Below are 18,975 nucleotides of genomic sequence, written 5' to 3'. Positions count from 1 at the left end.
TTTTAACTTGTTCTGGATTTCCTATTAAATATACAATGGACTAGCTCAATATATCCTCTATGGCTTTTGACCGCTCTTTTATATTTTTACTTTTTTGTCTCTCTGTGTTACATTTTGGTGAAGGCCTCAGTACTGTCTTCTAATCCACTACTTCAAATGTCTAAAATGTCATTTCTTACCATCACCATACCCACCCTCCAAACTATTTCTCCCCCATGTTCCTTATTTCAGTGATAGGCATTACCATCTATCAGAAATTCTAATTCCTTCTTCTCTCAGGCTTACCTTCTACTAATCCTCTATACTATTATCACAGTGATTTTAAAAGAATACAAGTCTGGGGGCGCCTGGGTGGCTCAGTCGGTTAGGCGTCCGACTTCAGCTCAGGTCATGATCTCACGGTCCGTGAGTTTGAGCCCCACGTCGGTCTCTGGGCCGATGGCTCAGAGCCTGGAGCCTGCTTCTGATTCTGTGTCTCCCTCTCTCTCTGCCCCTCCCCGTTCATGCTCTGTCTCAAAAATAAATAAACGTTAAAAAAAATTTTTTTTAAAGAATACAAGTCTGATAATATTAATCCCATACATAAGACAGATCAGTGGTATCCCATTGACCTTCAGAAACATGGCTTTGAGGTCATTCAGGGCATGGTCTCTGGCCCCCTCCTAGGCCTCATATTTTTGCCGTTTTCCCATCATACCCTACCTTCCAGTTCTTCATTCATTCAATATGTATTTTTATTTATTGAGTGCCTTTAATGTGTTAATTACTGTGCTGGGCCTTCAGGATACTTCAGTAAACAAAACAGTCCCCCAAACCCTGTCTTCATGGAACTTAGTAAAAAAAAAAAAGAACAAAAACAAAAAACTGGGACCTCATCAAAATGAAAAGCCTCTGCACAACGAAGGAAACAATCAGCAAAACTAAAAGGCAACCGATAGAATGGGAGAATATATTTGCAAACAACATACCAGATAAAGGGTTACTATCCAAAATCTATAAAGAACTTACCAAACTCAACACCCAAAAACCAAATACTCCAGTGAAGAAATGGGCGAAAGACATGAAAAGACACTTCTCCATGGAAGACATCCAGATGGCCAGCCGACACATGAAAAAATGCTCAACATCACTCATCATCAGGGAAATACAAATCAAAACCACAATGAGATAGCACCTTACACCTGTCAGAATGGCTAACATTAACAACGCAGGCAACAACAGATGTCGGCAAGGATGCGGAGAAAGAGGATCTCTTTTGCATTGTTGGTGGCAATGCAAGCTGGTGCAGTCACTTTGGAAAACAGTAAGGACGTTCCTCAAAAAACTAAAAATAGAACTACCCTATGGCCCAGCAATTGCACTACTAGGCATTTATCCACGGGATACAGGTGTGCTGTTTCGAAGGGACACATGCACCCCCATGTTTATAGCAGCACTATCAACAATAGCCAAAGTATGGAAAGAGCCCAAATGTCCATCGATGGATGAATGGATAAAGAAGATGTGGTATATATATACAATAGAGTATTACTAAGCAATCAAAAAGAATGAAATCTTGCCATGTGCAACTATGTGGATGAAACTGGAGGGTATTATGCTAAGTGAAATTAGTCAGAGAAAGACAAAAATCATATGACTTCACTCATATGAGGACTTTAAGAGACAAAACAGATGAACATAAGGGAAGGGAAACAAAAAAAATATAAAAACAGGGAGGGGGACACAACAGAAGAGACTCATAAATATGGAGAACAAACTGAGGGTTGCTGGAGGGGTTCTGGGAGGGGGGATGGGCTAAATGGGTAAGGGGCATTAAGGAATCTACTCCTGAAATCATTGTTTCACTATATGCTAACTAATTTGGACGTAAATTTTAAAAAATTAAGATTAAAAAAATAAGCAGTAAACAAAGTAAGTCAAGTATATAGTTATGTCAGAGGTAATAAATGCAGTGGAAAAAATAAAGCAAGAGAGAGAATGCTGGACTTGGAAGAATGAATGATGGAATCTTAAATAGAATGACCAGAGAAGGCATTATTGAGATGGTGACATTTGAGTGAAGACTTGAGAGAGTTGAGGGAGAAAGCAATGAAAACATTAGAAGAAAGATCGTTGAACAGGAACAGCAAATACAAAGGTGTCAAAGCGGAAAAATGCCTTCTTCAAGAAACAGCAAAATCAATATGGTTGAGCAATTGGCAAAAGCAGGCAATAGGAGATAAAGTCAGTGAAGTTCACCAAGTCTGGTTTTTTGGGGGGCTTATTATAGGCCACTCTAAGGCATGTGGCTTTTACTCTGAGGTGAGACACCATTGGAGGGTGTTGAGTAGAACAATGACATGATCTAATTTATGTTTTAGAAGGATCACTCTGTGACTATGGAGAGCAGAATTCCGGGGAACATGGAAGTAAGAAGACCAGTTAGAAGACTACTGCAAAAATCCAGGTTTGATACTTTTGTACTAGGATGGTAGCTGTAGAGGTGATGGGACATAGTCAAATTGATATGTTTTGAAGGACTTAACCAATAGGTTTGGCTAACTGCTGTTCTAGACCCTGGAGATGGTTTAACCACAAGGTTGGATGAGGGTCAGAAAAGAAAAAGGTGGCAAAGATGAGCCAATGGTTTTTGACTTGAGCAACTTACCCTAGACGGAGAAGATGGCAGGAAGAGCAGGGTCTGTAGGTAAGATCAGAAGATCAGTTTTCAAAAGGGAGAAGACAACATATGGGGACAGATGCTAGCCAGTAGGTAGATGTGGTGGTGAGAGCTTGTGGAAGTCTATTTTGCCCAGTGACTTAAAAGGTCATCAACTGAGAGCAAGGATGGGAGAAAAGGTGCTGGAGATGCGAGGAGACAAATTTTAAACTGATACCTAAGAGAGCAGAAGCATCAAGATAACATCAAGGGCTCACTTGAGGTCTTTGGTCATATGTAAACTATGACCATTCAGGAGTGCCTGGGTGGCTCAGTCGGTTGAGTGTCTAACTCTTGGTTTTGGCTCAGGTCATGATCCCAGGGTTGTGGGATTCAGCCCCTTGTGAGGCTGAGCACTGAGTGTGGAGTTTGCTTAAGATTCTATCTCTGCCCCTCTTCCCAACTTGCTCTCTCTCTCACTCTCAAATAAACAAAGTGAAAAAAAATTTAAACTGTGACCATTCAGCTTGTTTCCTCCAGTTGAACAGACAAAGCATTAGCATAATAGTTAGTTTGGGGTAGGATAACTGCTCTACAAACCCCAAATTTTAGTGCCTTAACACAACTGAAGTTGATTTCTAAGAAATTTACATGGACTATCTCACCTGATGCACACAATGGATGACTAAAGTAGATGCTATCATTATGCCCTTGTCTAGATAAGAAAACCAAAGAATTGTTTGAAGTAAGCCTAAGCCATAATTTTTGTTTTAGGTATTTGTTTTATTTGGGAGTATTTTTAAAAAACTGCCTCACAAGATTAATTCAGCAAATGTGATTTGGTCACTACATTCATTCATTAACAAGTTATTATTAATATCAACTATGTCAGGCTAAAAACAGTTTATGATCTTAGAAATATTTGCTTTTTCATCAGTGGAGGAGCAATTCTTTAATTAATTGCCGGGAACAGGTAAATTATTTTCTAGGTAATTCTTATTTCATCTTTTGGTTTGCCTTATTCATATTCTCTCTTCTCTCTTCTTGAATCTTTAGTGTTTTTTCTAAGCATTTATCTTTTTTTTCAAATGTATTTTTTTGTTATTTATTTTTGAGAGAGAGTGCAAGTGGGGAAGGGGCAGAGAGACAGGGAGAGAGAGGATCCGAAGTAGGCTCCACATTGACAGCAGAGAGAGCCTGATGCAGGGCTTGAACCCACAAACTGAGAGATCACAACCTGAGCTGAAGTCTGATGCTTAACCGACTGAGCCACCCAGGCACCCCTCAAAAGTATTAGTGTGAAAGTAATAACTTCCCCCAAATATTCTTAATTCAATTCCACATTATTTTTTATCTTGTATACCAATCCTGAATTTAAAAATAATTGTAATTTTTAAAGCAATTCTTTATGTAGAACTTTCTACACCCTTTTAATACATTTATTTGTAGTTTTGCAGCTTTAAAACTAATTTCCAAACAGATTAATTTAACCGCCTTAATTTTATTTAAAAGAAAGGAGTTCCTCCTACTGTTTTCCTGGATTAATGCTAATTTTTTACATCCTAGTTTACATAGAAAGAATTACAATTCCATTTATGTAGGCACAACCAGAATGTAAGCCACGTCTCCCACCATTCGAAAGTTTCTTATATGCAATACAAATTGTAAGTGATCACTAGGAAATTATTGACTTTGCCAGTAAATACCAAAGGTTAATTCAGCCACACTTTCTGTTGTTTGGGTAAGGAGTTTCTCTTCTTGAACCAAAGAAGAGAGCACAGAATTGTAAAATAAAATGTGGGATTTGGGTCAGGCCATTTACCAGCTATGTGCATTTGAACAAATAACCAGTTACCAAATATTTACTGGCACCCATGGAAAATTAGGCACTATTTTAGGAGTTAGGGATACATGAGTAAGGAACACTGGTCCCTGTCCTCCCTTCTCTCCTACCCCTAGGCAAACAGAGACATGAGTTATAATCCTGGTTCTTTTATTACGTTTTGGGTAACATGGGCAAGTTATCAAAATATTTGAGCCTTATTTCCTAATCTGTGAAGTGGAGGTAATAATACCTACTTCAGAGGGTTGTTGTAAGAACTAAATGATAAAAACGCTTAGGTAAAATACCTACCACATAATAGGTACATATTAACAGGAGTTCCTTTGTTTCTCTCTAGATTTTTCTGGTCTCACAAAAAAGCCTCACCTTGAGGCAACAGTGTCCTTTTAATAATTATAGTAACCCATAAGAATCAAATATTATATACTCTGAGCTCTTGAAACATTAATGGAAGGTTTTCTCAACCTTGGCACTACTGACATTCTGGGCCGAATAATGCTGTTGTAGGGGGCTAGCCTGTGCACTGTGGAATGTTTAGCAGTAGTCCTGGCCTCTATGCATGAGATGCCAGTAGCAGCTCCCTGGCAGTGAAAATCAAAAATGCCTTCAGGTATTCAAATATTCCCTTGGGGAAAAAAGTCACCTGTGGGTGAGAACCTCTGCATTAGTGAATCATAAACTCACACGTAGTAGGTCTTGAAGAGCATTTTTAAAAGTTAAATGGCATAAAACAGACACATGAAAAGATGCTCAATATCACTCATCATCAGGGAAACACAAATCAAAACCAAAATGAGATACCACCTCACACTGGTCAGAAGGGCTAAAATTAACAACTCAGGAAACAATAGATGTTGGTGAGGACATGGAGAAAGAGGAGCCCTTTTGCACTGTTCGTGGGAATGAAAAGTGGTGCAGCCACTCTGGAAAACAGTATGGAGGTTTCTCAAAAAATTAAAAATAGAACTACCTTACAACCCAGCAACTGCACTACTAGGAATTTATCCAGAGGATACCAAAAATGCTGATTCAAAGGGGCACATGCACCCCAATGTTTATAGCTGTGCTATCGACAATAGCCAAATTATGGAAAGAGCCCAAATATCTATCAACTGACAAATGGATTAAGAAGATGTGGCATGCAGGGGCACCTGGGTGGCTCAGTTGGTTAAGCGTCCAACTTCAGCTCAGGTCATGATCTCACAGTTTGTGGGTTCGAGCCCTGCATTGGGCTCTGTGCTAATAGCTCAGAGCCTGGAGCCTGCTTCAGATTCTGTGTCTCCCTCTCTCTCTGCCCCTCCCATGCTCAGGCTCTGTCTCTCAATAATAAATAAAAGTAAAAAAAAAAAAAAAAAAGTTTAAAAAAAAGATGTGGCATGCATATATACATATATATATATATGCACATACACACACACATACATCCACATACATACAATGGAATACTATTCAGCGATGAAAAACAATGAAATCCTGCCATTTGCAACAAAGTGGATAGAACTAGAGGGTATTATACTCAGCAAAATAAGTCAATCAGAGAAAGACAAATATATGACTTCACTCATATGTGGAATCTGAAGAAACTCAACAGATGAACATAAGGGAAGGGAAGGAAAAATACAATAAAAGAGAGGGGGAGGCAAATCATAAGAGACTCTTAAATACAGAGAACAAACTGAGGGTTGCTGGAGAGAGGTGAGGTGGGAAGGTGGGTTAAATGGGTAATGGGCATTAAGGAGTGCACTTTTCTGGATGAGCACTGGGTGTCACATGTAAGAGATGAATCACTGGGTTCTGCACTGTAAGTTAACTAACTTGAAAATAAATTAATAAAAAAAAAGTAAAGCTGTACAATAAAGAAGTCAGAATGGGAAAAAAGTTAAATGGCCCAATTTTGAAATAGAAATCTTAGAAAACATTGTACGTACTCAATAAAACGTACGTATTATTTAGTGATATAAATTTCATACAGCAAGTTATAATCAAAAGTTTGAAAGCCACTGTTCTATACTTAATAAGACCTTTCACATAAACTATCTCATTTAATCAGGAAACTCTATCAAGTAGGCAGGAAGATGTTATCCCCATTTTACAAATCAGAAAATTGAGGCTGAGGTCAGCTGAGTGATTTGCCCTCAGTGTTACTCAGTAGGCTGAAGAGCGGATATGATGCAGAACCCAAGTCTCTAAAGTTAAGGTAAAAAGGAGATTGTTACCTGAAGGCAAAAATCTCTTATGGGGTCAGAAGAATAGAGACATAGAGTCAGAGGTCTTTGGCAGTGAGTCCAATCATTAAAACAAGTATCAATATATTAGATGCATGTGAAAATGTGAAAAACATTTTATCAAGGTTTTTATTTTTCCACAGTGGCTTGCTAACCTTTGTGTACCCAGAGTTACTTGTGGAATGAATAAAGGAATGAATGAACACTGACCACACAATTCCTATTCCTCTTCAATCACCCAGTTTCTCTGATCACCTTTAGACAATTAAGCATGCTCCTCCATTTGCCTGGAACCTCTCCTCTCTTTCCCCACTGACCTGTTTTTTTTTAACTTTTAATTTTTATTTTTAATTCCTTTTTTTTTTTTTTTAAATAAGCTCTATGCCCAATGTGGGGGCTTGACCTCACCACCCCAGATCGAGAGTCGCATGCTCTACAGACTTAGCCAGCCAGGTGCCCTTCCCCATTGACTTTTAGAATCAGCTCTTCAAAAGTCCTCTAGGGGCCACCTTCCACAAATCCCCACACAGGTTTATTTCTTCCCATGTTCCTTCTATGGGCCTTATGCAATTATACTGTAACGATCTGTTTTACAAACTGTTCCCTGACACCCCTTGTGCCTTTGCAATCCTTTCTACTCCCTCTCCGCCAACCCCAGAGATAGCAGCTTTATTCTATTTCAAACAGCATAAACCACAACACCCACCACAACACTTGGAAATACAGGGGCTGTGTAATACCTGTTGACTGATTGAGAGGAAAGAAACAAGGCAAACAAAGCAATTATCTGACACTTAGAAAAGCAAAAGAATGCTGCTGCTTCCTTCCGAGCTGAGAAGACTAAACTATTTCATTGTGGGTTCAAGTTTTCTTTCTGAAGACAAGGACAGTAGTTGGAAGCCTCCAGGTCTCCGTGGTGGCAGGTCACCACTCAGTGGAGGTGCGAGTGCACTGCAGGGTGCTCACACTGCTGCCCAAGTCAGACTCCAAAACCAAACTGCGGTACCCCTACCTCTAAGCCATCTGGACTTGGTCTGTCGCTGCCTAGGTCTTAGGCCCTAAGCTGTCTAGCTCTGTATCCCCAAGTGTTAAGAGTTCCTTAGGACCCCAGTTATACAGATGGCTTCACAGGACTTGCTCTAAAACGATTCTGAATCATTAGGTTGGAGATAAGGCACCCAGTATTTTGAATTTTTACCAGCACCCCCGTGATTCTTAATATCAAGGCCACTTAGGAAACTAATCATCTTTGTGTCACTCCCACTATAGAATTAGGGCAGTTATTTATTTTTCAGTGATTTTTACCTCAATGTTAACCTTGGAATATGCTATTGGTTAGTAGATAAAATGCTCCTGAGGTCCTGGAAGTTGCAGTGTGTTAATATTCAGAACACATAATAATGCAACTTTTAGCTTCCTTTTAGCAGGGTGATTCAAGTGAGAGGCCAAAACCACAGCCACCCCCAACGTCAGAACTGTTCTGGCCACGTGAGCCAAGCTAGGCACTGAACCTCAGGGCTGGGATGACGATCCTGAGTAATATCGGTCCAACTCACTCCTTTTGTAGTTGAGCTCAGAGAGCTGAGGTGACCGTGAGCACCACAGTCTTCTCTTCCTCACCAGACTCTGGATGGAAAAGGACAGAGGACAGAACTGGGGCGGGCTTTCGTTTAACAAGATGCATTGTTAGAAGCTGTCCAAGAAAAGGAGAGCTGAGAAAAGATAGGCCGCACTTTTTAATCCCTATTTTCACCAAGCCGCAAGTCCGCTTCACAGTGAGAGATTGGGGCAAGATTTAGTTAGCTCTTGCTGGTCGCCTGTCTTCCCTCCTAGTCAGGTCCCGACTTCCCTTGTTAACCGGGGCTCTGGTGGAAAAAACAGCAAACGGTTTTGAAGAGGGAGGAAGTCTTCATCATCCGTGACCTCATGACATCCGCCTGGGCCAAAAAAAAGTAGTGGCCGCTTGGCTGAGGGCCCTGGGGACTTAGGAAAGTTTGCTCCAATGTATAAGGGGTGGGACCCTTCGAAACAGCACAGTACAGACATAGAACCTCCTACCCGTAGACCTCACAGAGACCCACGCCCTGAGTGAGTCCCGCGCGCAGGCGCACGACCGTCCGGCGGCCGGGTCTGGCCCTCTGGGAAGCGCGGGCGCGGGTCACGTGGGCCGCGCAGCCCTCTGCGCTATTTCCCTACAAGGACTTGGGCTTGCCAGGCCCCGCCCCTGGACGTGCCCTGGAATGTGCAGGGAGGCAAACCCACAGGGCAGGCTCACCCATTTACCAACAGGAAAGGGGGGAAAAAGCCTACATTGTAAGAGGAGGTACAAAAATATGGAAACCCAGTAGAACAATTACACGAACGAACCATTACACATTCTTCTATGTTCTAAGTCGCCCGCTTTATGCTCCTTCCTGTGCACTCGTTCAAAATTGCGCCCTCCTAGGACACTGGCAACTCCCCCCACCCGTCGTCTTTCTATTAAGTCAGGCCCACTCTGTCGGCCGACAATGGTGACTAGGCTTCCTTCCGGTTTGCTAAGCGGAGGCCGGAAGTGTTGGTTTTAGGGGGCTGTGGGAGTAGAAGAGTGCTGATACCGGCAGCGAGGGCAGCGAAGGGGTTACCGAAGTGCTGGGATTCTTGCGGCTGTGCAGGGTGAGTGGTGCCCGCGATAAGGTGCGCGAGGCCCATCGCGGGGGCCCATCTCGACGGGGCGGCTGGGACGGCAGTAGCGGGCCACCGGAGCCGGGGAGTGCACCTGGGCAGGTGTACTGGCGGGTTCCTTGTTTCGAGCCCAAGGGCCAGCTCTGGGATCGAAGGCCACGCCCGGAAGTAGCCGAGGCGCGGACTTTGTCCCTTTGCCCAAAGTCGGAGCTAGAGGAGTGTGGTTTAGCTCTCTGGCGCCGCGATCTTGGGCGACAGCCGGGCCTGCGAAACCCGAACCCCGCGGCGCTGACTCCTGGACTATGTTTAGTTTCTAACGTAAACTTGCCGGATTCAAGAGAGTTTGCGCAAAAACCGAAGCCCAGTGTCCGCCGTGCTGCAGCTGTTGTTGCAGCTGTGTGGCTACGTTTAGTAGGAATAACCAACTCAAATTAGCAGCTTCCTCAGCTCAGCATCCATTTCTGTAATTAGAACTTTTTTTTTAAGTGATAATTTACAAAGAGGGGTTGAGGGTGTAGTCTGCCGTTTGAGAAACTCCAAAATACAATACCATGTTCCTTTTGGGTGGAGACCTCGGGTTATTGTCAGTTTGCCAGAGTGTTTCCTTTTAAAGTAGTTGAGCTGGTATATGAAAGTATATATCAGTTCTTAAAGCAGAACTTTGGAACAAATATGCGTTCAGTTGAGATTTTAACTTAAGTGGAAAATGTTTTCTATCTGAAGGTGAAGAAAGTGAATGTTTTTTAAAACTATTTGTTTCATGTTCTGGAAGGCTTTTGATAAAACTTAACAAGAAAAGCTTTCCGTTTTCAAGAGTGAGCATTTACTGGCATGTGAACCTTGACAACTAATTGCCTTTGTCAAGTGCTAAGAACTTTTTGGGTGTGGCTAAGAGATCTAATCCTACCTTTAACCGGAAGTTTGCATAGGAGTTGAAAGCTCGCTTCATTTGGAACAGAAGCACTAACCTGAAAATACATTTTTAAAAAAACTGGGGATGGCACCAAAAAAAATCGCATAAACTTCGCTTCAGGGGGAAGTACGTTGATAAATGAGGTAGGAAATTTGGTCTGGATTTGGAAAAAAGATACTACATGCTACCACATTAGGAAGTGTTTTCAAAGATGGGAGTTTTTCTTTAAAGAATGTATCATACTTCCTAGGATACTACCAGTTGTAGTATCAGTTCTGTAGAAGAAACATCTCTAGATTATTTTATATCTATTACCACTTTATAAATGCTGGACTCTAGAATTCTAACTAGAGTAACAAAGTGTAATATTAGTATGGATTAATATTATTTTATAAATGAAACCATAGTATATCTTGAGATGCTGAAAAATCTTCTGGTTGCCCTCGGTGTGTGGAAAAAGACTTTGAGGACCTTTACTTCTACCACTTAATCTAGTCTAATATTTTCCTTACTTGATTTGTATCCCTTCTTTTGTCATAACCCTGAATTGAGTTTCTTCCTATTTGATCATGCTAAAACACCCCCAAATTCATTGCTACCAACACTTACGTCCCCTGATTTAAAACAAGGTTATACTCCTTTAGATCTGTAAACTGAATATTCTTGACCACCATTGACTATGTTTCATTCACTTTCTTGTGCATCTGAAATCCTTTCATTTTTCATAGAGGCCTGCTCTGCAAGTTTCCCTGCTTTAAAGTTTAATACAACAAATATGCCTTCACATGAAAGAGCTTTCATTAAATGCTTCAGAAATAAACTCCAGACTCTAACTTTGAATGAGTGAGAATCCTATAACTTGAAAATCTCAGATGCTTACATCTTCCCATCCTAAATAAAGAATATTTACATTGATGCATGAAATGTTTTCAGTGTTTTTTACCCTAGCTTCCTAGATTTCTATGAGTTGTGCATTTGTTTGTTACATAAAGAGAGTTACAGTCTCGCTTGTTTGGGGAAAGTCAAAATGGATACCAAACTAGAATCATAGCAAGGAGGACAGTGACAATACCATAAGTGATATGCTCTTTGTGATCATAGCACTGTTCCTGATATGGCTCTCTCTTCATCAGTGTTTATTCCACCCATACTTTTAGTTTGGTAGGAAAAACTTAACCACGCTTTCCTTACTGTAAAGATTTTATTTTCTTTTTCTAAGTAATCTCCACACCGAACGTGGGGCTTGAACTCACAACCCCAAGATCAAGAGTTGCACAGTCCATCGACTGAGCCAACCAGGAGCCCCTACATTTTCTGTATTTTAGAACAACTTACTGTGAGGCTGAACTCCCTATTGCTGAAAGGCTACCAGTTTCTGGTGGGAGATAAACTCATAGACAAGAGCACAACCTCCTTGAAAAAGGCCCAGGTAGTAACTTGTCTTAACATTATACTACCAGCTTTTGGTAGAAGTAACTATCTTAATTTTTTAGAATTAAAACTAACGTCTGAATCTCTTAATTCTAAGGATTTCTCTTAGCTTCTAAATGGTACAAGATTTTTCAGGGTCTTCCCCCACCATCTCGATCTTTTAGAAACAAAGATCTTCCTCAACTCACAGTATTTAATAATCATGTATCACCTTTGAGTTATTTTTCATTATTGTCACACATTGTTTTAACTTGAGAGTTCTTCAGGAATGAAAACTATGTGTCATTTCATAAATTTAACCAATCAGTTCATTTCCTTTTTTTTTTTTTTTAAATGTATATTTATTTTTGAGAGCAAGAGCGCGAGCTGGGCAGGGGCAGTGAGAGGGGGGAACAGAGGATCCAAAGTGCGCCCTGCGCTGACAACAGCCACCCCAGTGTGGGTCTCAAACTCACAAATTGTGAGATCATGACCTGAGCCAAAATTGGACGCTCAACTGACTGAGCCATCCATGCACCCCTCATTTCATTTCTTTATAGTTGCTTCCCCAACTATATTTTAACCTTTTTAAGATAGGACAATTGCCTTACATTTAATTCTTAAGTAGTTTTCAACACTAGTGACATTTGATGCACTTTGGTATAATTCATCGATCATATTAAAGATTGATGATTAAGTATTGATTGAGCTAAAGTTCTGTGAAAGACCACTGTCAGTGCTGACCAAAGGGAGAAAAAAAAAAAACCTTTATAACTTTTACAAACCGTTTTTACAATGAATACAAATTTAAAGAATGCATGATTAAAAGAATCATAATGGGAAATGATTTAAAATTCAAATATATATATGTAAAGGTACCTAAAGGACTCCCATCAAATTTAGTATTCTGAGTTTTTATAGATTAAAAAATGTGTCAACCATTTGACCTAGAATTCTCATCAGTTTCTTTGTTCTTAAAATAACTGACATTCCTGCCTCATGAAGGGAAGACAATGTTGTCAAACAAAACCGATGATTTTTAAAGACATGCTTTGATTTGCAAAGACACAGCAAAGAGAGGTGGACTGGTAAGTATGTGTCACTCATTACATCTGGATCACTCACCCCAAGTTCTTGAGTACAGTTAAAAGATGGTGGAATAATATACACTGTAACTTTCTAGTTTTTAAAAGTACATTTAGAATAGAGGGAAAAATTAGATAACAATGGTATTTGCTGCCCCAAAAGGTGTTACAGAATGAAAATAGGCATCCATGGTGCTGATAAATTTCCAAAGGCAGCCACACAAATTGTGATTAAAGGAAACTTGGAAATTAGGGAGGAGTGTGTATCATAACTTCTGGGTCGCGTAGGGTATATCTTACCAACAGCACATTCCAGTGTATCACTGAGTGCTATATTGGATGGACTGGAATTTGTGACTCTCCTTTGTGGAATTTCCTACTAAAATCTGAGAACAGATTTAGCTTTTTAAAAAAATCTGAGGCAGAGCTTTTGTAATTATTTCTATAATTGAATTTAGTCTGGGTGATGTGGTATAATCGGGAAGAATGTAGGAAACAACTTTTTAAGCTCATAGGAAGCATTGTGTTCTAAGGTCACTTTGCGGGAGATCTAGGTAGTGCTTCATTCTTTGCAGGCCACAGATTTATTTTTAGAGCAAGGGCATAGTGTTTTGCTACATCATAGCTAAATGTTGTTTTCAGAACGTAAGCTTTAAAATTGTTATCCTGGTCAGAGAGTGAAATCAGTAGTGCCTATTTTAGTCCTGCTTGGAAGAATATAACTCAATACAGTGACCTAGTCTCGCTGGTTAGAGGTTTTGCCGACTACCATCGCCACCTCAGCTCTGAAGGATGGTACGGTAACATTTTGTTATCTGAGGACTGTGGGCTTTTTAACATCAAACAGATTTTTATAGTCTTTTAAAGATTGAGTGCTGAAAAGAAAATTGCCTTTCCATTTCAGTTGTTATTAGGCATTCTTTTTATTTTTAACTTGAATTTTACAGGGATAAATTTAGATTATTAGAGAGTAAAGGTAGTTTCCTTAGCTCTTAACATGTTTTCTAAAACTTAAAACAAATAAATAGCTTTAAAAACTGTTGCGCTATGGCTTTTGTCTAGAGAATTTAGTCACACCTCAAGGGACTTAGCTTGGCTCTGTGCAAGAAATTGGTTTTGACAGAGTGGACGTATCTGTAAAACTTATAGGTGAATTCATAGTTTTTTTAGACTTTCCAGTTAGCTTTTCAACAAATCTCTTTCATGAGCTACTTTGATTCCAGAAGTGAGAGTGCAAGAAAATTGTTAGTTGCGAGTGGAAGAATGCTATTTGACAATGGAGATTAAGAGATGAAGACCTGTTCCATCAATTAGTCTTCCTTCCTACTTTCTGTCTACCTGAGAATGGGACGGCTAGTTTAGGCTAGGGCTGTGGGAAAGACTTGTTGAAGATGAATTAGTATTCCCCAGTACTGCCACAGCACTGAAGTATAAAACTAGTACTGTTTCCCCAAGTGTAAAACCAGTACTTACCTGGCTATGCTGCAGCACAGGGGACATGCAATCTTGTTGATATGCTCTGAGCTTTGAATTATGTGAGTTACAGTTTGGAATTTGAAGTTAGTGATGGACTGTTCATTAGATGTTATGACTACTAAGGGTGAGTGAACTCAAAGTTGAGTCTGGTTTTTCTCTTTGTAGTTTGGTTCTGTGAGTAAGAGTATTGATTAGTAGACACAGATGTTTGCTAAGTGATACTGCCCTGCTGAGTAGTTTTTAGGCACATCTCTAAGTAGCTCAGACATGTCAGGAAGTTTGATGCAGCTTAGTTTTCATTAATCTTTGTGTTTTGTATATTTCCCTTCCTAATTAGGATTTAACCACCACCATGTCGAGCAAAAGGGCAAAGACCAAGACCACCAAGAAGCGCCCGCAGCGCGCAACATCCAATGTGTTTGCCATGTTTGACCAGTCACAGATTCAGGAATTCAAAGAGGCCTTCAACATGATTGATCAGAACAGAGATGGTTTCATTGACAAGGAAGATTTGCATGATATGCTTGCCTCCCTGGGTAATGATCAACTTTAATATTATAAAGAGAATTTCTGTAATGCCTGTGAAGCCAGTCTAATGATGCTGTAGTTTACTAAGATTCAGAGTCTGGAACAGTGTTTCCCAAAGTGTGGCCCTTGGACCACCTGCAAGTTTCTGGACAGGCCTCAGGATTGGGCTGGGGGCCAGCTGTGTTTGTGTGTTTGTGTGTTGCAAACACTGATACTGATTATGAGAACAATGTTATTCCTCTTGTCATCCCAATAGAATAGCATACTATCTCTAGACTCTTAATACAGGCCTTATTCACCGAGAAGACTTTTTCCCAAATAGTTTTGCTATTATGAATACACAGCAAACTACATAAATGATAATCTTTCTTGTCAAAAAGTTTACTGTGATGATTACTTGATGCATTTTGTGATGTAAATAAAATTATGACCCTCTTTTTTATTCAGGGAAAAATCCAACTGATGAGTATCTGGATGCCATGATGAATGAGGCTCCAGGGCCCATAAATTTCACCATGTTTCTCACGATGTTCGGTGAGAAGTTAAATGGCACAGATCCAGAAGATGTCATCAGAAATGCTTTTGCTTGCTTTGATGAAGAAGCAACTGGTAAGTCTGAGGTAACCTTTAATTACTAAGTGATTTAATTTTTAGTTGTGGTAACTAAAACATATAATAACTTGAAATATGATGACATAATACCCTCAGGTTTATTCCATACCTGTTTTTGGACAGGCTTTTCCTATGGCATGTTAATCACTCATTTTACTGCCTTTGCCCTTAAATATTTAATTTACAATTTAATAGGTGTACTTGGAACTTCTCTAGGAAACTTACATTACTCTTTTACTAGGATAACTCCATAATGGTTAGGCTGTCAGTAATTGTGTTGAATGAATAACTTTTACCAGGGCCATCTTGGATAAAGGATAAATTGCTGTAGACCTTGATACCAGTACTGTCCCGTATTTGTTTATCAGGTACCTCTCAGCTCTGAGATTGTTTAAATCTGGTGTCTAATCTTTTGCTCTAGAATCAGACTCCCTGGTTCTATATACCTATTCTGTGCGATAGCTATGTGATTTCAGGCAAGTTACTTAACTTTTTCTAAGCCTCCGTTTTCTTACCTATAAAATGGACACTAATATTACCTACTTCATAGTGTTGTTGTGATTACTAAATGAGGAAATGAGATAATTTATACAAAGTGCTTAGTATACTGCTGGCATAGACTTAACTTTCAAAAAACCTCAAAATTAACAACATAAATGCTTGATCCTTTGGCACAATTGCATATAAAGGAAACATAAGGGCGTAACTCACATGGCAAGTTTTTGAGAAGGAAGGCACACCCTTTATTTACGTATTACTTGGACTGTTTTAAGTAGTCCAAGCATAGTCTGCTGTTGGAAGCATAGTTTCCGCACAATATGGCCCCATTAGGCCTCCTCAGGTATACCATCTTCCTGTATCATCTTCCTAACCTCCTTCCAAGCTCTTCTATGCCTTGTTGTCCTAACTTACCTCTACCATTGCTCCCTCTGTATCTTCCTTACCATATCACCTGCTCCCTCTTAAAACTGAAATTCTTGGGTTTTTTTTTTATGTTTATTTTTGAAGGAAAGAGAGACAGAATAGGAGTAGGGGAGGGGCAGAGAGAGAGACACACAAAACCCAAAGCAGGCTCCAGGCTCTGAGCTGTCAGCACAAAGCCCGAACTCACCAGCCGTGTGAGATCATCATGACCTGAGCCGTAGTCGGACGCCTAACCTACTAAGCCACCCAGGCGCCCTTTAAAACTGGAATTCTTAACAGTTATACTTGGAAGGGAAAAACAGGAAACTTACTTTTTTTCTCCTAAAGTCACTTTTGTATTGCTTGAGCTTTTTACTGTGAGCAGTTGCTACTTTTTTTAATGGAAGGGAATACAGCCATAAAAGAGTTAAAAATCCTATCCAAGGGCACCTGGGTTGCTCAGTCAGTTAAGCATCTGACTTCAGCTCAGGTCACGATCTCGCCATTCCTCAGTTCAAGCCCCGGGCTCTGTGCTGACAGCTCAGAACCTGGAGCCAGCTTCAGATTCTGTGTCTCTCTCTTTCTCTGCGCCTCCCCTGCTCGTGCTCTGTCTCAGAATATCTTATCCATTCTTCAAACTTATCTCAATGGTCACATTCTTTATAGAGCCTTAGCTGTGTTTTTATATAATATTTTTTCCTGGTTCCAGGAAAACTTAAAGCCTATCCTTTCATTCCACATCTAAAGTATATTCTTGTCTCTCTCCTGGCCTTCTGTTTTAGTTGTGTACTTATTCCCAGTCGTCACAAAATCTCTCCCCACACCCAGAGCCATGGCTCTGTCTTCAACAGCATTATATTCCCATCTTTGTAACCCCTTCTAACACCTACCACAGCTCCTTGCACATCGTTGATGATAGGTTTATATGATAGTTGAATGACTTGGCTGGGGATGAGGATTTATTTCTACAAGCTGAGAGACTAACATTTAAAGAGCTTTTTTAGGGGCGCCTGGGTGGCGCAGTCGGTTAAGCGTCCGACTTCAGCCAGGTCACGATCTCGCAGTCTGTGAGTTCGAGCCCCGCGTCAGGCTCTGAGCTGATGGCTCGGAGCCTGGAGCCTGTTTCCAATTCTGTGTCTCCATCTCTCTCTGCCCCTCCCCCGTTCATGCTCTGTCTCTCTCTGTCCCAAAAATAAATAAAAAATGTTGAAAAAAAAATTAAAAAAAATAAATAAATAAAATAAAATAAAGAGCTTTTTTAAATGTAGAATTTAATTAGCAAAAACCCCATAAGTCTAGAGTTGCTCTTGTGAACTGACCTTATAATTTAAACTCATAGGAAATGTATCATCAGTGTTTCAGCTTAATTTCACAAAAAAGAAAATTCAGATTTTTCTTTTTACTTTATGAATTTCAGAATCTCTTGGTCATTTATCAATTTTGCTTTAGTATTAGTGGCTCTCGATCATGATGTGAATTATTTGGAGAACCTTTTAAAAATATCAATGCCATGGGGTGCCCTGACTGGCTTAGTTGGGAAAGCATGCCATTCTTTATCTCAGGGTTGTGAATTTGGGCCCATGTTGGGTATAGAGATTACTTAAAAATAAAATCTTAAAAAAACAAAAAAACTGGACCTCAGGACTTCAGTATTCTTTCCACTGAAGCACTTTATTGATATTTATGATATGGTATTAATTTTAGTGTTATTTGCTTATAGAATAAGTGTGACCAGGGGTGCCTGGCTGGCTCCTTTGGTAGAGCATGTGACTCTCGATCTCTTGAGGTCATGTATTCAAGCCCCACATTGGCTATAGAACTTACTTAAAACAAAAACAAAAACCAAACTAAGTGTGACCATTCACGCTACTTTAAGGAACCATGAAGCTTAGATTCCTTAATCATACTTTACTGCTTTTGTTTAGGTGTAGGTTTAGGCCCTATTATGAAGACTTGGGCAGGGAAGATGATAGAGCAGAACAGGATGATAGACCTAGGCAGCTGGGCATTGCCTAGGCAACTGTCTGCTGAGGCTGGCTTAAGCATGGGGAGATGCCATATTTCATATATTTGCAAGTTTATAGTTCTTAACATAAAGAACTATATGCTTGGTCAAGTGTAGATGTTCCTTGTAATCAGTCCCCAGAGGAGTATGTATTCTGATCCCCAGTTCTTTATTCTTTAGGCACCATCCAGGAAGACTACCTGAGAGAGCTGCTGACAACGATGGGAGACCGGTTTACGGATGAAGAGGTGGACGAGCTGTACAGAGAAGCGCCTATCGACAAAAAGGGGAATTTCAATTACATCGAGTTCACGCGCATCCTTAAACATGGAGCAAAAGACAAAGATGATTGAAAGAACTTCAGATTCCAGCCAAACGTTCCTTGTTGCCACTTTGGGTATTTCTGAGACGTTCTCTTAGAGTCTGTTGCATGCCCTTAGCTTTGCAGCTTTTGCCTTTCTTGTATTTATTCTCAGCCATTTTGGGCACATGCATCTCTATATTCAGACTGGAAATGGGACTTTTTATGATTTTCAGATAGAAAATAGGGCAATTTAACTTACCAGCCCCTCCCCCTCAATAACTGCAGTCTACACAGATTCAGTATATTTTTTCAGAGAAAGTTATTCACTCAATTTTTTCTGAACCATAATTAAACTTTATGATAAAAACT

General features: G+C 40.1%; 1 protein-coding gene across 3 annotated transcripts; it reads left to right on the top strand.

Moving 5' to 3' along the window:
- Nucleotides 1-9,246: 9,246 nt before the first annotated feature.
- LOC109248585 (myosin regulatory light polypeptide 9) lies at nucleotides 9,247-18,975 on the top strand. 3 transcript variants are annotated; one of them, XM_019418369.2, is made up of 4 exons: nucleotides 9,247-9,361; nucleotides 14,592-14,790; nucleotides 15,230-15,391; nucleotides 18,483-18,975. In XM_019418369.2, exons 2-4 carry the CDS (start codon nucleotides 14,607-14,609, stop codon nucleotides 18,653-18,655), a joined length of 519 nt encoding a protein of 172 aa, XP_019273914.1. In that variant the 5' UTR covers nucleotides 9,247-9,361; nucleotides 14,592-14,606; the 3' UTR covers nucleotides 18,656-18,975. The 3 variants fall into 3 exon arrangements, with proteins under 3 accessions (XP_019273914.1, XP_019273916.1, XP_019273913.1); XM_019418371.2 differs by lacking the exon at nucleotides 9,247-9,361 and adding an exon at nucleotides 11,591-11,712; XM_019418368.2 differs by lacking the exon at nucleotides 9,247-9,361 and adding an exon at nucleotides 13,446-13,573.

The sequence above is a fragment of the Panthera pardus genome, unplaced genomic scaffold, assembly GCF_024362965.1.
Source record: "Panthera pardus isolate Hobbes unplaced genomic scaffold, ASM2436296v1 HiC_scaffold_15, whole genome shotgun sequence".
NCBI lineage: Eukaryota > Metazoa > Chordata > Mammalia > Carnivora > Felidae > Panthera > Panthera pardus.
Note: the sequence above shows the minus strand (reverse complement) of the source record. Positions and strands in the feature narration are given on the sequence as shown.

Coding starts and splice junctions, on each gene's coding strand:
- LOC109248585 (XM_019418368.2), top strand. Junction 14,791..15,229: donor TGATATGCTTGCCTCCCTGG/GTAATGATCAAC, acceptor TTTTTTATTCAG/GGAAAAATCCAACTGATGAG. Junction 15,392..18,482: donor CTTTGATGAAGAAGCAACTG/GTAAGTCTGAGG, acceptor TTTATTCTTTAG/GCACCATCCAGGAAGACTAC.